We start from the raw sequence: 16,331 nt of genomic DNA, 5'->3' as shown, positions 1-16,331 counted from the left end.
AAGTGATCCTTCCCGCAGGGATTGAAATCAGATTCCGGATCTGTTACGTAATGGGGGGATATTGCACAGTCTCCCCCTTCTATCGTTGTGATATGTCTCAATCCTGAAGTTCTCACTCTCGAAGTTCGGCACCATTCCGGTTATCATTTTCCATGTGTACAGAATGACATACCTCTCCAGTCTCCTCTGCAGTGAATACAGATCCAGGTGCCTCAACCTCTCCCAGTAGTTCAACTATTCCATCCCTCTGATCCTGGAAGTGAAGGTTCGCTGGACACCTTCCAGTTGTCGCACTGCGCCGAGTGGAAACGGGGTCCAGAGCTGGCAGCAGTATTCAAGAATTGGTATTGCAAGGGTTCTAAAGTGTGATCATCGGTTCCGCTTATCTTGTTCTGAACGTCCGCCAGATCCACCCCATCTGTCGCCTACCTCTTGCGGTTATTGCCGTTACGTGATCACCAAAATTGACCTGAGTATTCATCAACACTCCTAGATCACGAACAAGTTGCTTCTCTTCGATATCCGAGTTGTCAGGTGGTAGGTAGCGGTGCTCCATACCAGCTCTTCCGCTACCTCTGTATCTCAGAACCTCAAACTTGGTCCCGTTGAACTGCATGTTGCTCAGTTGGGCCCAGTCATATATTGCAGAGAGGTCTTTTTGCAGCCTCTCGCAGTCCCTCTGTCCGTTATGGTCATTAGTATCCTGGTGTCGTCCGCGAATGACGGTGCAGTGGCGTGGTTCACAGCCACATCTATGTCGGCGAAGTGAATGAGGAAGAGGATTGGGCCGAGTACCGTTCCCTGTGGTACTCCACTCTTCACCCTAGCCTCGCTCGATCTCGAGCCTCCTCCAACGACAGCAGGTAGTCTTTCTGTTAGGAAGCTGTGGATCCATGCCAGCAATTCACCTCCGACTCCCAGGATTCTTACTTCTCTGAAGAGGCCACCACCCCGGCCCCCTTCTCCAGCATGGCCAGGACTGGGTGGTGATGCTCCAGTAACTGAGAAAAACAGGAACGATTTCGTTTAAACCGTGTTGCCTTCTGTTGAAAAGGTCAGCGTCTTCCATGTACTGCACCAACCTTCTGGCAACAACCTCCTCAAATACTTTGATTACGTGTGATGGTAATGTAACCGGCCTGTAATTTTGGGGTTTGTCTCTTGCACCTCATTTGTAGGTTAGGGGTAATTAGCCCTAATTTTAGGTCACTTGGAACATTTCCTTATCTCAATGATGTTTTCCAGAGCAAAGTCAGAGGGACCTTTAATGCACCGACACATTTTTTCAGTAATACTGCAGGGACCCCATCCGGCCCGGGAACCGAATACGTAGATAATTCCTGAATACTCATCTCTAGATCCGGTGTTTCAAACTCAATGTTCATCAGCTCCCGGTCCCTGGAAGTTCTTGAATGACTCCAATTTCGTTCTCCTGTCTTGAGTATCGGGGTTCGCTGAATACTTTTTGAAATTGAGCTCCCATGCAGAAGTTCGCACATGCCCTGGTCGTCTCCAACAAGGACATCGTTATTTTTCAGAGGCCCCACTGAGGCTCTGATTTTTGAGGCTCTCTGATAGTGTCACATTTGTATGTATAAGTTAGTATCCTCGCAAAACTATGTCACATTTGTATGTATAAGTTAGTATCCCCGCAAAATAGCGTCACATTTGTATGTATAAGTTAGTATCCCCACAAAACTATGTCGCATTTTTATGTATATATTAGTGTCCCCGCAAAAAAAATGAAATATATATTAGTCTCCCGAAAAATGGTATCGCATTTCTTAGTATCCCCGTAAAATAATGTCACATTTGTATATATAAGTTAGTATCCTCGTAAAATAGTTTCGCTTTTGTATTTATATATTAGTATCCCCGCAAAATAATGTCATATTTGTATGTATAAGTTAGTATTCTCGTAAAATAATGCCACATTCATATATTAGTATCCCCATAAAATGGTGTCATATTTGCGCAGGTCGGCGCGTGTGCCCCGGAGAGAACTTGGCCCGGCAGACGATGTTCCTGTTCGGCAGCGCGCTGCTGCAAACCTTCGTGTTCGAGGCTCCCGAGGGCGAGGTACTGAGCACTCAACGCGACCCTGCCGAGCGCATGATTATCATCCCCAAGCCCTTCAGGGTCATCATGAGGCAGCGCAGTTAGGCTGTGTTGTTGCAGTGCAGTATCGCAATGCAGGGTCGCAGTGCAGGGTTGCAGTGCAGTGTGACAGTGTAGTGTGACAGAGTAGTGCGACAGAGTAGTGTGACAGAGTAGTGCGACAGAGTAGTGTGACAGAGTAGTGTGACATAGTAGTGTGACAGAGTAGTGTGACAGAGTAGTGTGACATAGTAGTGTGACAGAGTAGTGTGACAGAGTTGTGTGACATTGTATTGTGACTGTGCAGTGTGGCAGTGAAGTGTGACAGTGCAGTGTGTCAGTGAAGTGTGTCAGTAAAGTGTGTCAGCAAAGTGTGACAGTGCAGTGTGTCAGCGAAGTGTGTCAGCGAAGTGTGACAGTGAAGTTTGTCAGCGAAGTGTGTCAGCGAAGTGTGGCAGTGAAGTGTGTCAGTGAAGTGTGTCAGCGAAGTGTGACAGTGCAGTGTGTCAGCGATGTGTGTCAGCGAAGTGTGTCAGCGAAGTGTGTCAGTGAAGTGTGTCAGCGAAGTGTGTCAGCGAAGTGTGTCGGCGAAGTGTGGCAGTGAAGTGTGTCAGCGAAGTGCGGCAGTGCAGTGTGTCAGCGAAGTGTGACAGTGAAGTGTGTCAGCGAAGTGTGGCAGTGAAGTGTGTCAGCGAAGTGTGTCAGTAAAGTGTGTCAGCGAAGTGTGACAGTGCAGTGTGTCAGCGAAGTGTGGCAGTGAAGTGTGTCAGCGAAGTGTGGCAGTGAAGTGTGTCAGCGAAGTGTGACAGTGAAGTATGTCAGCGAAGTGTGACAGTGAAGTGTGTCAGTGAAGTGTGACAGTGCAGTGTGTCGGCGAAGTGTGGCAGTGAAGTGTGTCAGCGAAGTATGACAGTGCAGTGTGTCAGCGAAGTGTGACAGTAAAGTGTGTCAGCGAAGTGTGACAGTGCAGTGTGTCAGCGAAGTGTGACAGTGCAGTGTGACAGTGCAGTGTGACAGTGCAGTGTGGCAGTGAAGTGTGACAGTGAAGTGTGACAGTGCAGTGTATCAGTGAAGTGTGGCAGTGCTATATATAGGGCAGTGTATGGTGGCTGTGTAGTGTGACAATGCAAAGGGTAGTGTATGACGGCATTGCAAGATGGTAACGATAGTAAGTCATGTAACGGGTAGCGTTGTGATGCGCGTTACGATAAGTAATATTTTCCGGAAAAGTTAGGTAAGCTATGTTTACATACCATTTATTGATTTTAAACAGTTCTTAAAATTAGGCTTTATAAATTGACATCGAAAGTGTAGGTATAAATCAAAACAAAATTATGAACATGCAAATTCAAATAATGACTAGTACATGCTTATATAATTGTGTTTAATAATAATATCGTAGCTATCTCTAATGTAACAACAATTAAGAAGAAATTTGTTGTCTCTTCCTGCAAGTTTTAACGCGAACTTACTTTATGATTTTTCTCTATGCCATATGATATAACCATATTCTAGAATATGTTCAGCCGTACGCCGCATGATATTCACGAACCCGTTCAATTGTCGATTAATTGATCACACCTGAACTCATCATTGACTACTCGAATAATTAATAAAATAATTGGTTAGTAGCCTCCAGAGATCGTGGCAAGTCAAAATCATGTTTAATAATTTAACGGTGGCCGGTCCAAAGGAGATGTTCAGGCGAATCCCTGTTGACTTCTTTATTTATTTTGTGACATTGAGCATGAATTTATTTTTGTATTCGGTTCGTCTCAAAGGTATTTTTGATGGTATGTCCGAGAATACAATTTAAAGTAAATCTGTCAGTCCATGTGGTAAATAACTCATTTACCTTCAGAAGCAATGAATTTTAACATGAGTTTTATATTGTAATAATTAAAGACATATATTTTGATTACGTGGTTAAAGATTCTTGTTGTTGCACTTGTCACTGGAAAATGAAGTTCGAGTTCGGGGTCCCTAGGTCCCCGGCGACGTACGAGCCTCCGTCGCTGCCTTGGTCTGAAGGCGCTGATGGAGAGATGATCAAAGTTATTATGTTAGTTGGTGAGAGTTATTGTGGTAGTTGGTGAAAGTTATTGTGGTAGTTGGTGAAAGTTATTATGTTAGTTGGTGAAAGTGATTGTGGTAGTTGGTGAAAGTTATTATGTTAGTTGGTAAAAGTGATTGTGATAGTTGGTGAAAGTTAATATGTTGACTGGTAAAGATTATTATGATAGCTGGTGGAGGTTGTTATTCGAGCTAATGAAGATTGTTATTGAAACTGGTGACGGTTGGTATTCTAGTTGTTGAAGGTCATTACGGCAACTGGAGAAAGTTGTTATGATAACTGATGAAAGTTATTATGGTAACTGTTAAAAATTATTGTGGCAGTTGGCGAAAATAATTAAGTTGTGGTTGGTGCAATAGACACTACAAATAGGCTGCAAGGGATCAGATGGTGAAAGTTAATATGGTATTGAAGGAAAAAGCAGGATCGGTTAAATCGGTTCATATGCAGAAAAGTTTCTACTTTGGATACGTATGCATAAAAAATTCAAAACATTGCGAAACTTCAAAATGAAATTATCGATATATTCAATCATTTGTAAGGTACATGAGTCCATAAACTTAGGGCCCATAAATCTTGTACTTCTTGAAGATATAGTCTATTTCTCATTTATGCATTAAAATCGAATTATATAATGAATTAGTGATTAGTCGATGCTGCCTCCCTGGATATTTACTTTCCTACTTCTTTAATGGACCTTCTCTACACACAAAAGTGGAGGGATCTTTGTATCAAACAATCACCATACACTTCCCTCTAATGTACCTGTAGCTGACGTCGCGCTACACAGCCACTATATACACTCCCCTCTAATGTACCTGTAGCTGACGGCTGGTCGAGGACAGCAAAAAGCGGATTGTTAGACGCTACGCCATCCGCGCCCACGTAAGCAGGAGCATCCATTCTGCTGCTGTTGTCCTGCTTCTGTCCGGCTTTGTAATCGCGGAATTCCGGGTTGTCTTCAACCCCAACCAGCACCGAATCACCGCTGTTTATGCTGAAGCGAAATTCGTGGTAATTAAAGACGGTAGTAAATTCACTGGGCTTCAACTTTTAAATTTATAATTTCTAATTTAATCTGAAGATTCTGTTTGGAAACTCTAAAAAATACACAGAAAGGAAATTTTATTGATGACACTGATTTTCTGTGAACTCGATTCGATCAGACATCTTTAGGTGAATCGGACATAATTATATTCATAGGTTACAATCGTAATAGATATCAAGTTTTTCGTGAATATTAATAGTGCACATTGAGAGTGATCAGAGCTTCACGATCGAGCAATTTTCCAGTTTCTAGTTGATATCACGCGTAGATACATTGTACTTTCCTGTTTTCTGAGTGTTGAACTCCAGGATACACATTGAGTTGGTACCAACATAACCAAAAGTTTCAAATTGGCCCACCTCCCAGTTTCCTGTTTGTTGAACTCCTGCAAGGAGATGTTGAACATAGGGTTGGTTCCTTCTCCCTTGAACAAGTTGCTGTTGGGCACCGCCGCGAGGCCGGCGCGGTTCAGATCAGAGGAGTGCGAGCCGAACGTGTTGGTCGTGAGCACCTTGACACGGCGCTCCAGCCTGCACAAGTTTATAGTGTCGGGTGTCAATCAGGGCCCATACTTTCCAAAAAAGTTAAGAGATCGTAAGTTCATCCGCCAATCATTGACGGCTTTTCAAGAAAAATCCACCAATCACAGACAAGAAAATAGAGCGTAAGTACTTACGATCACTTAGCGAGTTTTGAAAGTAAGGCCCCTGGCGTAAAATTCTATGAATTATAATTGAGACGTAATATTCATTAGACGTGGTGGAGATTGATGGAACAGTACTAGACCTGAGTCAGCACGGGCAACATCACGTGATAGATCATGTGATCAAGACCTCAGTAGTGGGCGGAAGCCGTGATTCAATAAAAGGGCTGGGAACTTTATTTAAGCCCCCCAGAAGCTGACAAGTACGCACGCCGCAATGTAACCAGCGTTAAAGCTACTCCTACCTAACGGTTGACGTCTTAGCTTTACCTGTATCGCATCCCTCACATATAACCACCCCGTATCAAGATAAGATCTCTAGACCTGCAGACGGTGTTTAGTTATCCCTCACAAACTTTGTCAACGAATCCCTGTCCTCAAGTGGCGTTTTATATAGCGCCTGACAGTATATTTATTGCACATTAATATTCCAGCTGATAGTCCTAGCGCATTTCTCAATTTCCTACTAACATTCTCGTATATTTATATAATATAACATTTATATTTCTCAAAACGAGAAAAGGAAAGGCAAATTGGATTAAAACGATGTGAATTAAGACAGAAGACGTACAATGCCCTGTTAAAAGAACATCAAGAACGAATTAGACATAACTTTAATCCAATATTTTTCATGGCAATAAAAATTTTCACTTATTCTGAATCACATACGCATGTTAATAATTACTTTCTAGTCCTGACGCAGTACGCGGTGGTCAGGAGGAAGACCAGGGAGCCAAGTACCATGGCGACCACGGCAAGCGTTATCTGGTAAGTTAAAAGTTGGGCCTCCAGTTCGTCGCGGTTGGAGATCGGAGACTCCCCCACTTGGTAGAGGTCCAAACCAAGCATCCTCAAGGATGACTGAAGCTGCGAGCTGGTCACCGCCGAAGAGGCCAAACTGAAGTGGAGTTCATACAATTATGTCATTTAAAGTTGTTACCGTAATTCGAAATAACGTTAGCAGTCTATTAACAGTTATATCTTATATAACAGTCTATTTTGAAGAGTGTATAGCGAGTAGAAGGGTCACAATGGACTCACGTGACTATAATCGAACCGAACGCTAAATTTGGTAAAAGTTTTATTAATCAATATTGATTGCTGAGAATTTCAATTAAATTTGATTAGAGTTTCATTAGCTTAAATCAACTTAAAATAATAAAATGCGTAAAATCACCTCTCGATGACATTGGGCGGCACGATGTTACCGGGCGCCGAGTCTGCGGCGCGTAGGGGCGCCGTGGCGTTGTCGACGAAGTGCGCCGCCACGACGGAGTCACGGGTTGTGTTGTCGCCCCCGCCGGTTATGAACGCGAGGTAACCGAATGTGGACCTTATGACGAGTTTGGGACTTCCTAGTCCCCGGTCACGCTGATGCGCCGCCTTCATCGTCCTCCGTCTCCGAGTCGTTGCTCGGCAGGACACCCCGCCCTCGGGTGCCGGCTGTAATGTTGGGCGTGTTCCGTATATTTGCCCTCTTTTGGGCCAGCTGATGCAAGATGCTGTTGCTTGTCACTCGCTGAGGGTAGTATCCCATTACTGGACAATCCGGGATCTTTCTCAACCACTTGTCCAGTCGTCTCTTGAATGTTGTAAGGGTGAACTCCCCTCCTCTCAGCACTTTTGGCAAGGCATTAAAAAGCCTCGGTCCTACCACGGACAGTTATCCCTCACGAAGAGTCTGTACTCTGGCCGCGGCTCGGTTATTAAATGGGGGAATCCTGCACATTCTCCCCTCCTTTCGTTGCACTATGTCATTATTCTGGAGGTCTCACCCTCAAAGTTGGGAGCCAGTCCGGTTATCATTTCCAAGTGTACAGTATAATATACCTTTATCTTCTCCTCTCCAGTGAGTACAGTCCCAGGTGTTTCAGCCTTTCCCAGTAGTTCAGGTTCAGCTCCCTCGTGCCGCTGATCCTGTACGTGAAGGTCCGCTGCACTGCCTAGCTCTAGTTTCCGCACCGCACCCGCCTTGAGTGATGCCCAAAGTTGTCAGCAATACTCTAGATTGGGGAGCACAAGGGCCCTGAAGAGTGTAATCATTGGTGCTGCTCCTCTCGTTCGAAATGTCCGCCATATCCACCCCATTCACAGCCGGCTGCGCGCGACTATTTCTTCGATGTGGGCATCGAACGTAGCTTCGGTACTCATCAACACACCGAGATCTGGAACTAGTTGCTTCTCCTCAATTTCTGTGTCATTTGATGCCAAGTAGCGATGTGGCATCCCGATCTCTGGGCGGACTCTGTTGTTCACTAGGGCCCAATCGTAGATTGTCGACAAGTCATCCTGTAACCTCTCGCAGTCAAGGTCATCTGTGATCTTCATCAGCACTCTTGTATCTTCCGCAAATGACGATGTAGATGCGTGGGTAAGTTCCGAGTCGATATCAGTAATGTGGATGAGGTAAGAGGATCGGTCCAAGCACTGAGCCCTGTGGAACTTCGCTTTTCACCCCCGCTTCTCTCGATTTCGAGTTTCCAATTGCGACAGCTTATACTCTGTCTGTAAAGAAGTTGTGGATCCACCCTAATAGGCTTCCTCCTACCCCCAACAGCCTCAGCTTTCTAAAGAGCACCCATGGTCAACTTTGTCAAAAGCTTTAGCAAAGTCTAGGTATACTACGTCCACGCCACTGACGCCAGCTCCCTCCTCCAGTAGGCGTGAAATTCACTTCACCTCATCCTCAGTTGAAGTGAAAATTTCAGCGGTCTGTTGACATTGAGTCGATGAACGCGAGGTAGCCGAATGTTGAAGTGAAAATGTCTGCTATATGTTGACATGGTTTCTATGAATGCGAGGTACTCGAATGTTGAAGTGAGATAGTCAGCGATCTGTCGACATGGAGTCTACGAATACGAGGTACTCGAATGTTGAAGAGTGAATGTCAGTGATCTCGTTGGCAGTGATGTAGTTGTTGCAGGGATGTTTGGACTTGTTGATTTAGACCAAATATAGCATGCAACCGTAAATAGGTTGTCACGGTGTAAAAGCTTGTCACAGAAGCAATAACCTGTCCGAAGCTTCACAAGTTGTTGAACCTTACCGTTCAAGGCTAGAGTTGAGTAAGGGAGCTACCGTGCATAGCTCATGCCATGAATTAGAGTTTGAGTTTGTGAATTTGAGTTATGTTGCCTAAACATGATAAACTAAAATTTTGATAACCATCGTACAATTGACCGGAAACTGCACAGATAAGCATACGAAAATTGGAGTAACTCGGCAGAAGCTTTTCTCTTATGCAGTTTTATTATTGATAAAAAGCATGCTCTGGTATTTAATCAAACTTGCATAAAATATGCTTACATAAATACACACACACGTACTCACACATACACACGTACGAAAATACAAACCAACACAGGCATGACTCACGTCGTCTTCTACACTTATGAGCGTTTCGATGTCATTCTTGAAGTAGAAGGAAACTTCGTCATCAGTTGTGACGATGAAGATCTGAACCAGGGCTGTGTCTTTGTGCTCATCTGCACTTACAACAATACTTTCAGTACTTCAGATACGAACATGTTACACTTTTAAATGCAGGATCTGAACTTTATATTTTCAGGGTTAAATACTTTAATATTATCGTAAATGTTAATACAATTTCCTGGATGATAATACAGACTACTTAAAAAGCAATTTGTAGTTTAAAATTAATATACTGTCTAAAAATTGAAGTTAATTGGTTGAAGTAAGCTATGAATACAAAATATAATTGACACCAGAGTTCATGTAAAAAAATTTTCAAGGTGATCTACGAGAATGGTTTCGGAAGAGAACTCCACGGAATCAAAGGCTGTCCATTATCCGAGTTTGAGGACGGAGTTTAATCCAACATAATAGAAGCAAGCAGACTTTTTATGTTTTTTATTAACTGTTAAGTTCTAAAGTTCTTTGTATTATCAAGTACAAACATTGCTGTTGTAAAAGCATAATACGAATAAAAGTTCTCGCTTCATTGAATAGAGCTGTAACTCACCGCCCAAGTGATCGGTGACTTGAACACTAAAAGTGCAATACCCCTTCAGGTTTGAAGGAGACTGACGCAGCCATACGGTGCCGGTAACTGAGTCGTCCAGCACTCTGGCATCGAAATGCAGCATTATATTAAAAAATATAACTCAGTACTCACTGCAGTGAGTGACAGAGAACGCATTTTCTCGTCGACGAAAACTTGAGGTCACGAACGGACGGACAGACGGACAGACGGACAGACGGACGGACGGACATGGCGAGCACAATAGTGAATTTTTTCCATAAATGAGGAAAGGCGCTAAAAAAGAGCATCGCAATGCAATTTCAACGAACAATTAAAATAGTTCAAAATATTCAATAAAAGTTTCGTTAAAAAATTTTAAAATTTTTTATTTCGGCAAATCGATAAAATTATTTTGCTAAAAAACATTTTAATTTAATAGACGTTTCAATTTAAAAACTAGAATTCTGGCTGGTGGATAACAATGGAGGCTTAGAAATAAAGATTCAGCAGAAGTACTTACATTACACAAAATGACTACCTATACCTATAAATAAAGCAAATTATGACTAAAATATAAAAATTTGACCTAAATTTCACTTGTGCTACAAAACGATGAGACGAGGAAAAAGTTGTCGGTTAAATAGAATTTTGATAAGGTTCTATCAACTTCAATTTGAGATTCGGTGAACGGTTAACAATATTTACTGAGAAAAACAAAATGAACAAAAAATCACAGTCGAATAAGGGAAAGTAAAATGTTCATGAGATTAAACAGTTTTGGTTGACGACTATGAATATCTGCATATAAATTGAAATCGCGCAGAATGAAGCTTTTTCTGAAATAAAAGCGAATTTTAGCTCAGTCGGGAAAAAAATAAAATTTCAACATTAGAAGGAGATTCTAAATATGGCCAGAAATGTTGACAAACAAATAAAAGTTGTGAAAGCAAACTTACAATTTGTATTTTGCTTCACATAATGCAAAATTTTGTTAAAAAAATTTAAATTATGCTTAGAGAAGAGATCAGTCACTGAATTAAATATTATTAATAAATAAATTAACAATACTGAAAAAGTTGATGTTCTTATTTTAATATTCCTATGTGTTATTAATGTAACAAAAAATTAGCTCATTCAAGATGAAACATCTTAACTAACGTTATGCAATGCAGCATTTTTTTCAATTAGTTTTACTACCCAGTGAAAATTTACGGACGCGTTAGCTTCTGATTTGGATTACCAGAAGCTGGGGCGACTCTAAATTTTGTTAGGGTACTTACTGGAACACCGAGTCATCGTATTGGACAGGATCCCAATTGATGTCGCCAATCCTCGAATAGATTAGCGTCTCGTTCAGATCCTTGTCAGTAGCCTGAGAAACGACAATTATTTAATTACTACAACCTTGTAATGGTTATTTGTTCGCTCTGTACTTTTTTAATTTTATCTAATTATTACACCCTTGTAATTAGAAGTTGTGCCTCGACTTTGATTTATCAAATTACTAGATATTCTAGATGATTAATTGTCAGCGTGTATAAATTCCTGGATAGGAATCTCTTTCCTTTTTCATGACGAGAGCTGAGATTATGAAAACAGTTACAAAATTAAGAATTTGACGTATACACTCAGATACAGTCCGCAATATTTATTTTTGCGTCTCACATCAAGGTATGAAATTAAGTAATACTTTTTAAAATTAAATTGTCCTTCAAATTTTTCATGCACACATTAATTCTGGGTTAATTTAGAAAAATCGTCGTAAATCAAAAAATAAAATCGTCTCAAATTAGGGTAACGAATCTAGGATAACTCATAATAATTCTTCTGTAAATAATTAAGCTGATATCCATAGCTGAGACGAGGTCAAATTTAATAAGATAATAGACTTGTGGAGAAAATTTTTTTATCATGATGTACAATGAGCGAACGAATGATCTTTTAGAACCTATAATGTGCAATCAAATGTTTTTCAAGGATGTACAATGCGTGAACAAATGTTACGTGAGGATTTACGTGGTGCGGAAAACTTTGCAATTTGAAAGGCACCAAACTTTAACAAAGGGAACCAAGTTGATGGCCTATAATGGGTCCACCAAACTTTTGGCCGGATTTTCGTAACCTTGACAAGTACTCGATCATCATACTCGATCTTTTTTTTAATTTCCGTAATTTATCGAAAGAAATTTAAAAAAATAATCGTTCCACAAAATGTTTCATGGCAATCTGATGAAATATTTATTTTACGTACAATCTTATACAAATACAAATTATTGTGTGTACAATCTGATAAAAAATGCTAAGCAAAGAACGTAATTTAAGCAATAAAAAATTGTCATATATATTATTCACATAATAATCGATATGTATTATTAAGCTATTTTTCTCGTACCAGCAGATATGCCGCAACTTGGTCAACGCTGCCGGTCTGCAGAACACTGCCGTAGATAACTTCTGAATCAAATATCGGTGCGTTGTCGTTCTTGTCGATAAGGACAATTTTCAGCTGAAATGCAAATATTAAAATAATTAAGAGACAATATAGAGCAGGATAATTTTCAGCTGAAATGCAAATATTAAAATCATTGGGAGACAATATAGATCAGGACAATTTTCAGCTGAAATGCAAATATTAAAATCATTGGGAGACAATATAGATCAGGACAATTTTCAGCTGAAATGCAAATATTAAAATCATTGGGAGACAATATAGATCAGGACAATTTTCAGCTGAAATGCAAATATTAAAATCATTGGGAGACAATATAGATCAGGACAATTTTCAGCTGAAATGCAAATATTAAAATCATTGGGAGACAATATAGATCAGGACAATTTTCAGCTGAAATGTAAATATTAAAATCATTGGGAGACAATATAGACCAGGACAATTTTCAGCTGAAATGCAAATATTGAAATCATTGGGAGACATTATAGATCAGGACAATTTTCAGCTGAAATTCATAAATTAGGTTGAGGGTTTCGCTTGTCTGGAGATACGATTTGCAATGGTGTACGATTCATACTTCGGGATTCGAAAATTTTTATTGCATTTTTAGCAAGTGCAGCGCGATTATTGCCATCTCGTACAATGGTGCTAAGATAGAACTTCAGTTCGCTTCCGTGATTTGCAGGAATCAGCTTTGAAAAATCGCTGGAATGTCTGTTTAGGCCTCATAATATGTGAGCTCAATACTGGCCTGCGCTTCTTAATATATGGATAAATACGTAGATGCATTAGCTCTTTCATAGTTGATATATATTTGCGTCAATTTATGCGTTTCACAATGCACAGGCTCCTCAATATGTTTATGAAGAGAAGCAGAGAAGCCTTAATCCACACGTTGCACATTTCAATAGCTCCTAAAAATGTTGATAAATAGGAACAACTATCAACAATTCTCGTATGTTAACAATAGAAGAAATATGAAACTAAATCTGTGGCAACATAGACGCTTAAAATTCTTGTTTATACAGGGTCTCATATAAAATAGTTAAAACTTGTAGGGTCGTACCTTTAGCGGAGTAAGTGGGTCGACAGCTCGAAATTAGAAAATGGCCTCAATTGAATCCAGAATATCAAACAATCACAGCAGAAAAACTCAACCTTTGATGATAAAAAATAATAAACTAACCAAATTTGTAGGAAACATTACCATGTAGAATTATGCCCAATAGTATGGTCGCATGATAGACCACATTCCGTGGTCGGTTAATGCGACGTAAAAGAACTAAGATATCAACAAAATGATGCTAGATCTGTTTAATCTTAAAAACATCGGACAAAAATCTTTTATTTTGTTGCAAGAGACACAATAGTAAGGAGTCAACTATTACCTGTAGCATGGCAGTTGTTGTTGGATTGATGTCGGTACCCTGAGAAAGTGGAGGATTCTTGGAGTTGGTAGCTTGTATTAGTACAAGGTACTCTCCAGGTCCAGGGTAATCCCTATCCAGAGGCTTGAGTGGTTTCACAAACGGCTCTTCAGGGTCGGGGATCTCAAAATTTGCAAATTCCTGACCTGCGGCATTAATTAGAAATCAAAGACTAGTTAATAAAATTTGGTAAAAAGTCAACTCTTAGCGTGTAATCAATTAATCGAAAAATATTAATCAATAATTAATCAATAAATCAATCAATCAATAATAATCAATCAATTATTATTAATTAATAATTAAGCGTATATATTAATAATTAATAATCAATAATCTCCAGACATGTTTTTCTCCAGGAGTTCTATGGAGCTTTCATTGCTACAATAGCACCAATGATGTCATACTGATAAACGGTATCTAGGAAAGCATGCTTGCGAAAAAATGTTTCTTAAAGTTAAAAAGAATGTATATCCTTGCTCCTCCGTACTTGTTTTGAGCTAAAAAATTACTGGTCTGGCTTAGGTTGATATGATGAGAAAAGGGCTGGAAAGTTTTATATTTATATTTTTCGCCTAACTCTTCAAAATATTCTACATGTTTGCCAGTTATAAACTCATTGACAGATGAAATCTATCAACAGCCTGCGATTTCATGTGAACAGTAAATTTATCCGTAATTTCTAGACATTCCTATTTCAATGCCGAAATTAATATTAAAATAATAATTTTCAAAATAATGTTAGCCTCAATCTTGAAATAAACCAAATTAAATTGAATTCAGTTCATTAGGTTTCCAGAAAAAAACTGCCTGATACAAAAATCAAGAGTTAATTATAAGGTTGTAATCTTATATGATGATTTTCTGTGTCCAAGGATTATATGATTAAATTATAAATAAATGCATAATGCATATCTTAATGTTATGCCAACCCACCGACGATGTAATAATAAATGATGTCATCGACCGCGTAGAGGTTGTCTTCATCTGTAGCGACCCTAAATTTTCCGGCATCCGTTGTTTCCTCTACAGAGAAAATTAGAAAAAGAATTTTGTAAACGCATACCAAAAACCCCCACAAATATACATAGATATAAATATATCGGTCATGGTAAAATAAGATATTAAGATGAAAAATGCATAGTACACTAATAGGAAAATGTTACATACGTGCTTTATTAAAATTTCTAATTTCTATACGGTGACGTCTCACCTAAAATGTAGGTTTCGCCATGGCACTCGGTGATGTTGGTGCAGAACGCGGGTTCGAACTCGGAGACTGGCTTGAGGTTAACGTAAATCCACGAGTAGGTTACCAGGGGAGGCTCGCCGTAATCCGTCGCTATTAAACTCAGCTGCAAAAAAAAAAGAACAATAGCAATCTAAGAAAATGTTTTCTTCGCAAGCCAATAGTGAAGATAATATGAACATCTTATGCATGATTTCAATCAAATGATATTTAATTTAGTTTAGCGCCAAGTCGTCGCAATGTTGAAGCAGGAAGATATTTTCCATGCAAGCCCAAATAAAAGATAATATAAAACTATTATGGATGATATTTACGATCATAATTGAAATTTCATTTAACAAAAAGCTATTTTACTGGTAGCTAAGTATATTTCATCCTTAATAGCCCTGACGAAAAATTATATAAAACTAATTTTTGATGATTTGAACCACAGTGAAAGCACTGATTCAAATTTAATCGTTAAACTGCTACCGATCCAACAAAATTAACGTAATATCAATGTGCAGTTAAGGGACATAATTGATGCCTACAACTGGATTTAACACTGATAAGAAGTGCCACATAATTCTGCAAAGAAGCAGCACACTTCATTAAATCTATAAAATTTTAATTTTCCACATATAATATATGATTTTATCTCTGTACTTGTTCAATTGAAATAATTTCAAATTCAATACTACATAAGATTTTCGTCACAATATCAATACGGGAACTTCACTAAACATGTTACTGCTCACGTTATAGGCCAAAGCTTCAGTCCGACTCAAGTTGCCGACCATGTCAGACTTGAGGCAAAGGTTGAAAGTTCTTGGTTTAGACGCAGCTTTCATAATGAAGTTTTCTAGCTGCCCTGTAGAACACAAAGTTTAATAAACTCAGTAAATATTACCTATTATATAAATATTGTAACTATGATATTAGTAATGTTATAACCATTATTATAAATATTGTAACTATAATATTAGTAATACTATAACTATTATTATTACAATTTCTATTATAAAATATTCTTTTTAAATACGAACTACTCGTATCCTTGTTGTGTAGCTATTTAGTCTCGTATATGCTAAGATTATCATAGAGAAAGTTTGAAAATAATTAGGCGGAAAATTTGTTTCATAGGTAAGGTTTGAAATATTATCCAAATCGAACTAGTTGTAATCGAAAATGGAAGTACGCCTTAACCATAAAATCTTGAATTATTTTTTCAAAATAATCAAGAACTTTGATCAAGTTTTTGCTGAACAATATAGCGAAGCCTATTTAAATTTTCCGCACTAAAGTTTTTCTAGAAAGCCTTTTACT

At 39.2% G+C, this 16,331-nt stretch overlaps 1 protein-coding gene across 1 annotated transcript in view; it reads right to left on the bottom strand.

Annotated features, from left to right (window-relative positions):
* Positions 1–3,347: 3,347 nt before the first annotated feature.
* LOC108673281 (cadherin-23) overlaps positions 3,348–16,331 on the bottom strand; it is a 34,637-nt gene continuing 21,653 nt past the window's right edge. Inside the window, exons 22-34 of the mRNA XM_018161081.2 lie at positions 15,764–15,876; positions 14,991–15,132; positions 14,714–14,803; positions 13,742–13,926; positions 12,297–12,410; positions 11,185–11,276; positions 9,905–10,008; positions 9,279–9,407; positions 7,100–7,277; positions 6,608–6,820; positions 5,579–5,749; positions 4,990–5,168; positions 3,348–4,131 (exon numbers count right to left, since the gene is read on the bottom strand). Of these exons, the coding sequence (XP_018016570.1) occupies positions 4,049–4,131; positions 4,990–5,168; positions 5,579–5,749; positions 6,608–6,820; positions 7,100–7,277; positions 9,279–9,407; positions 9,905–10,008; positions 11,185–11,276; positions 12,297–12,410; positions 13,742–13,926; positions 14,714–14,803; positions 14,991–15,132; positions 15,764–15,876 (1,793 nt within the window). The 3' untranslated portion in view covers positions 3,348–4,048. The remainder of the gene's footprint in view (positions 4,132–4,989; positions 5,169–5,578; positions 5,750–6,607; positions 6,821–7,099; positions 7,278–9,278; positions 9,408–9,904; positions 10,009–11,184; positions 11,277–12,296; positions 12,411–13,741; positions 13,927–14,713; positions 14,804–14,990; positions 15,133–15,763; positions 15,877–16,331) is intronic.

The sequence above is a fragment of the Hyalella azteca genome, unplaced genomic scaffold (genome assembly GCF_000764305.2).
Source record: "Hyalella azteca isolate HAZT.00-mixed unplaced genomic scaffold, Hazt_2.0.2 contig11760, whole genome shotgun sequence".
In the NCBI taxonomy this organism is placed as follows: Eukaryota; Metazoa; Arthropoda; class Malacostraca; order Amphipoda; family Hyalellidae; genus Hyalella; species Hyalella azteca.
The sequence above is the reverse complement of the archived record's forward strand: the minus strand, read 5'-3'. Positions and strand labels throughout refer to the sequence as shown.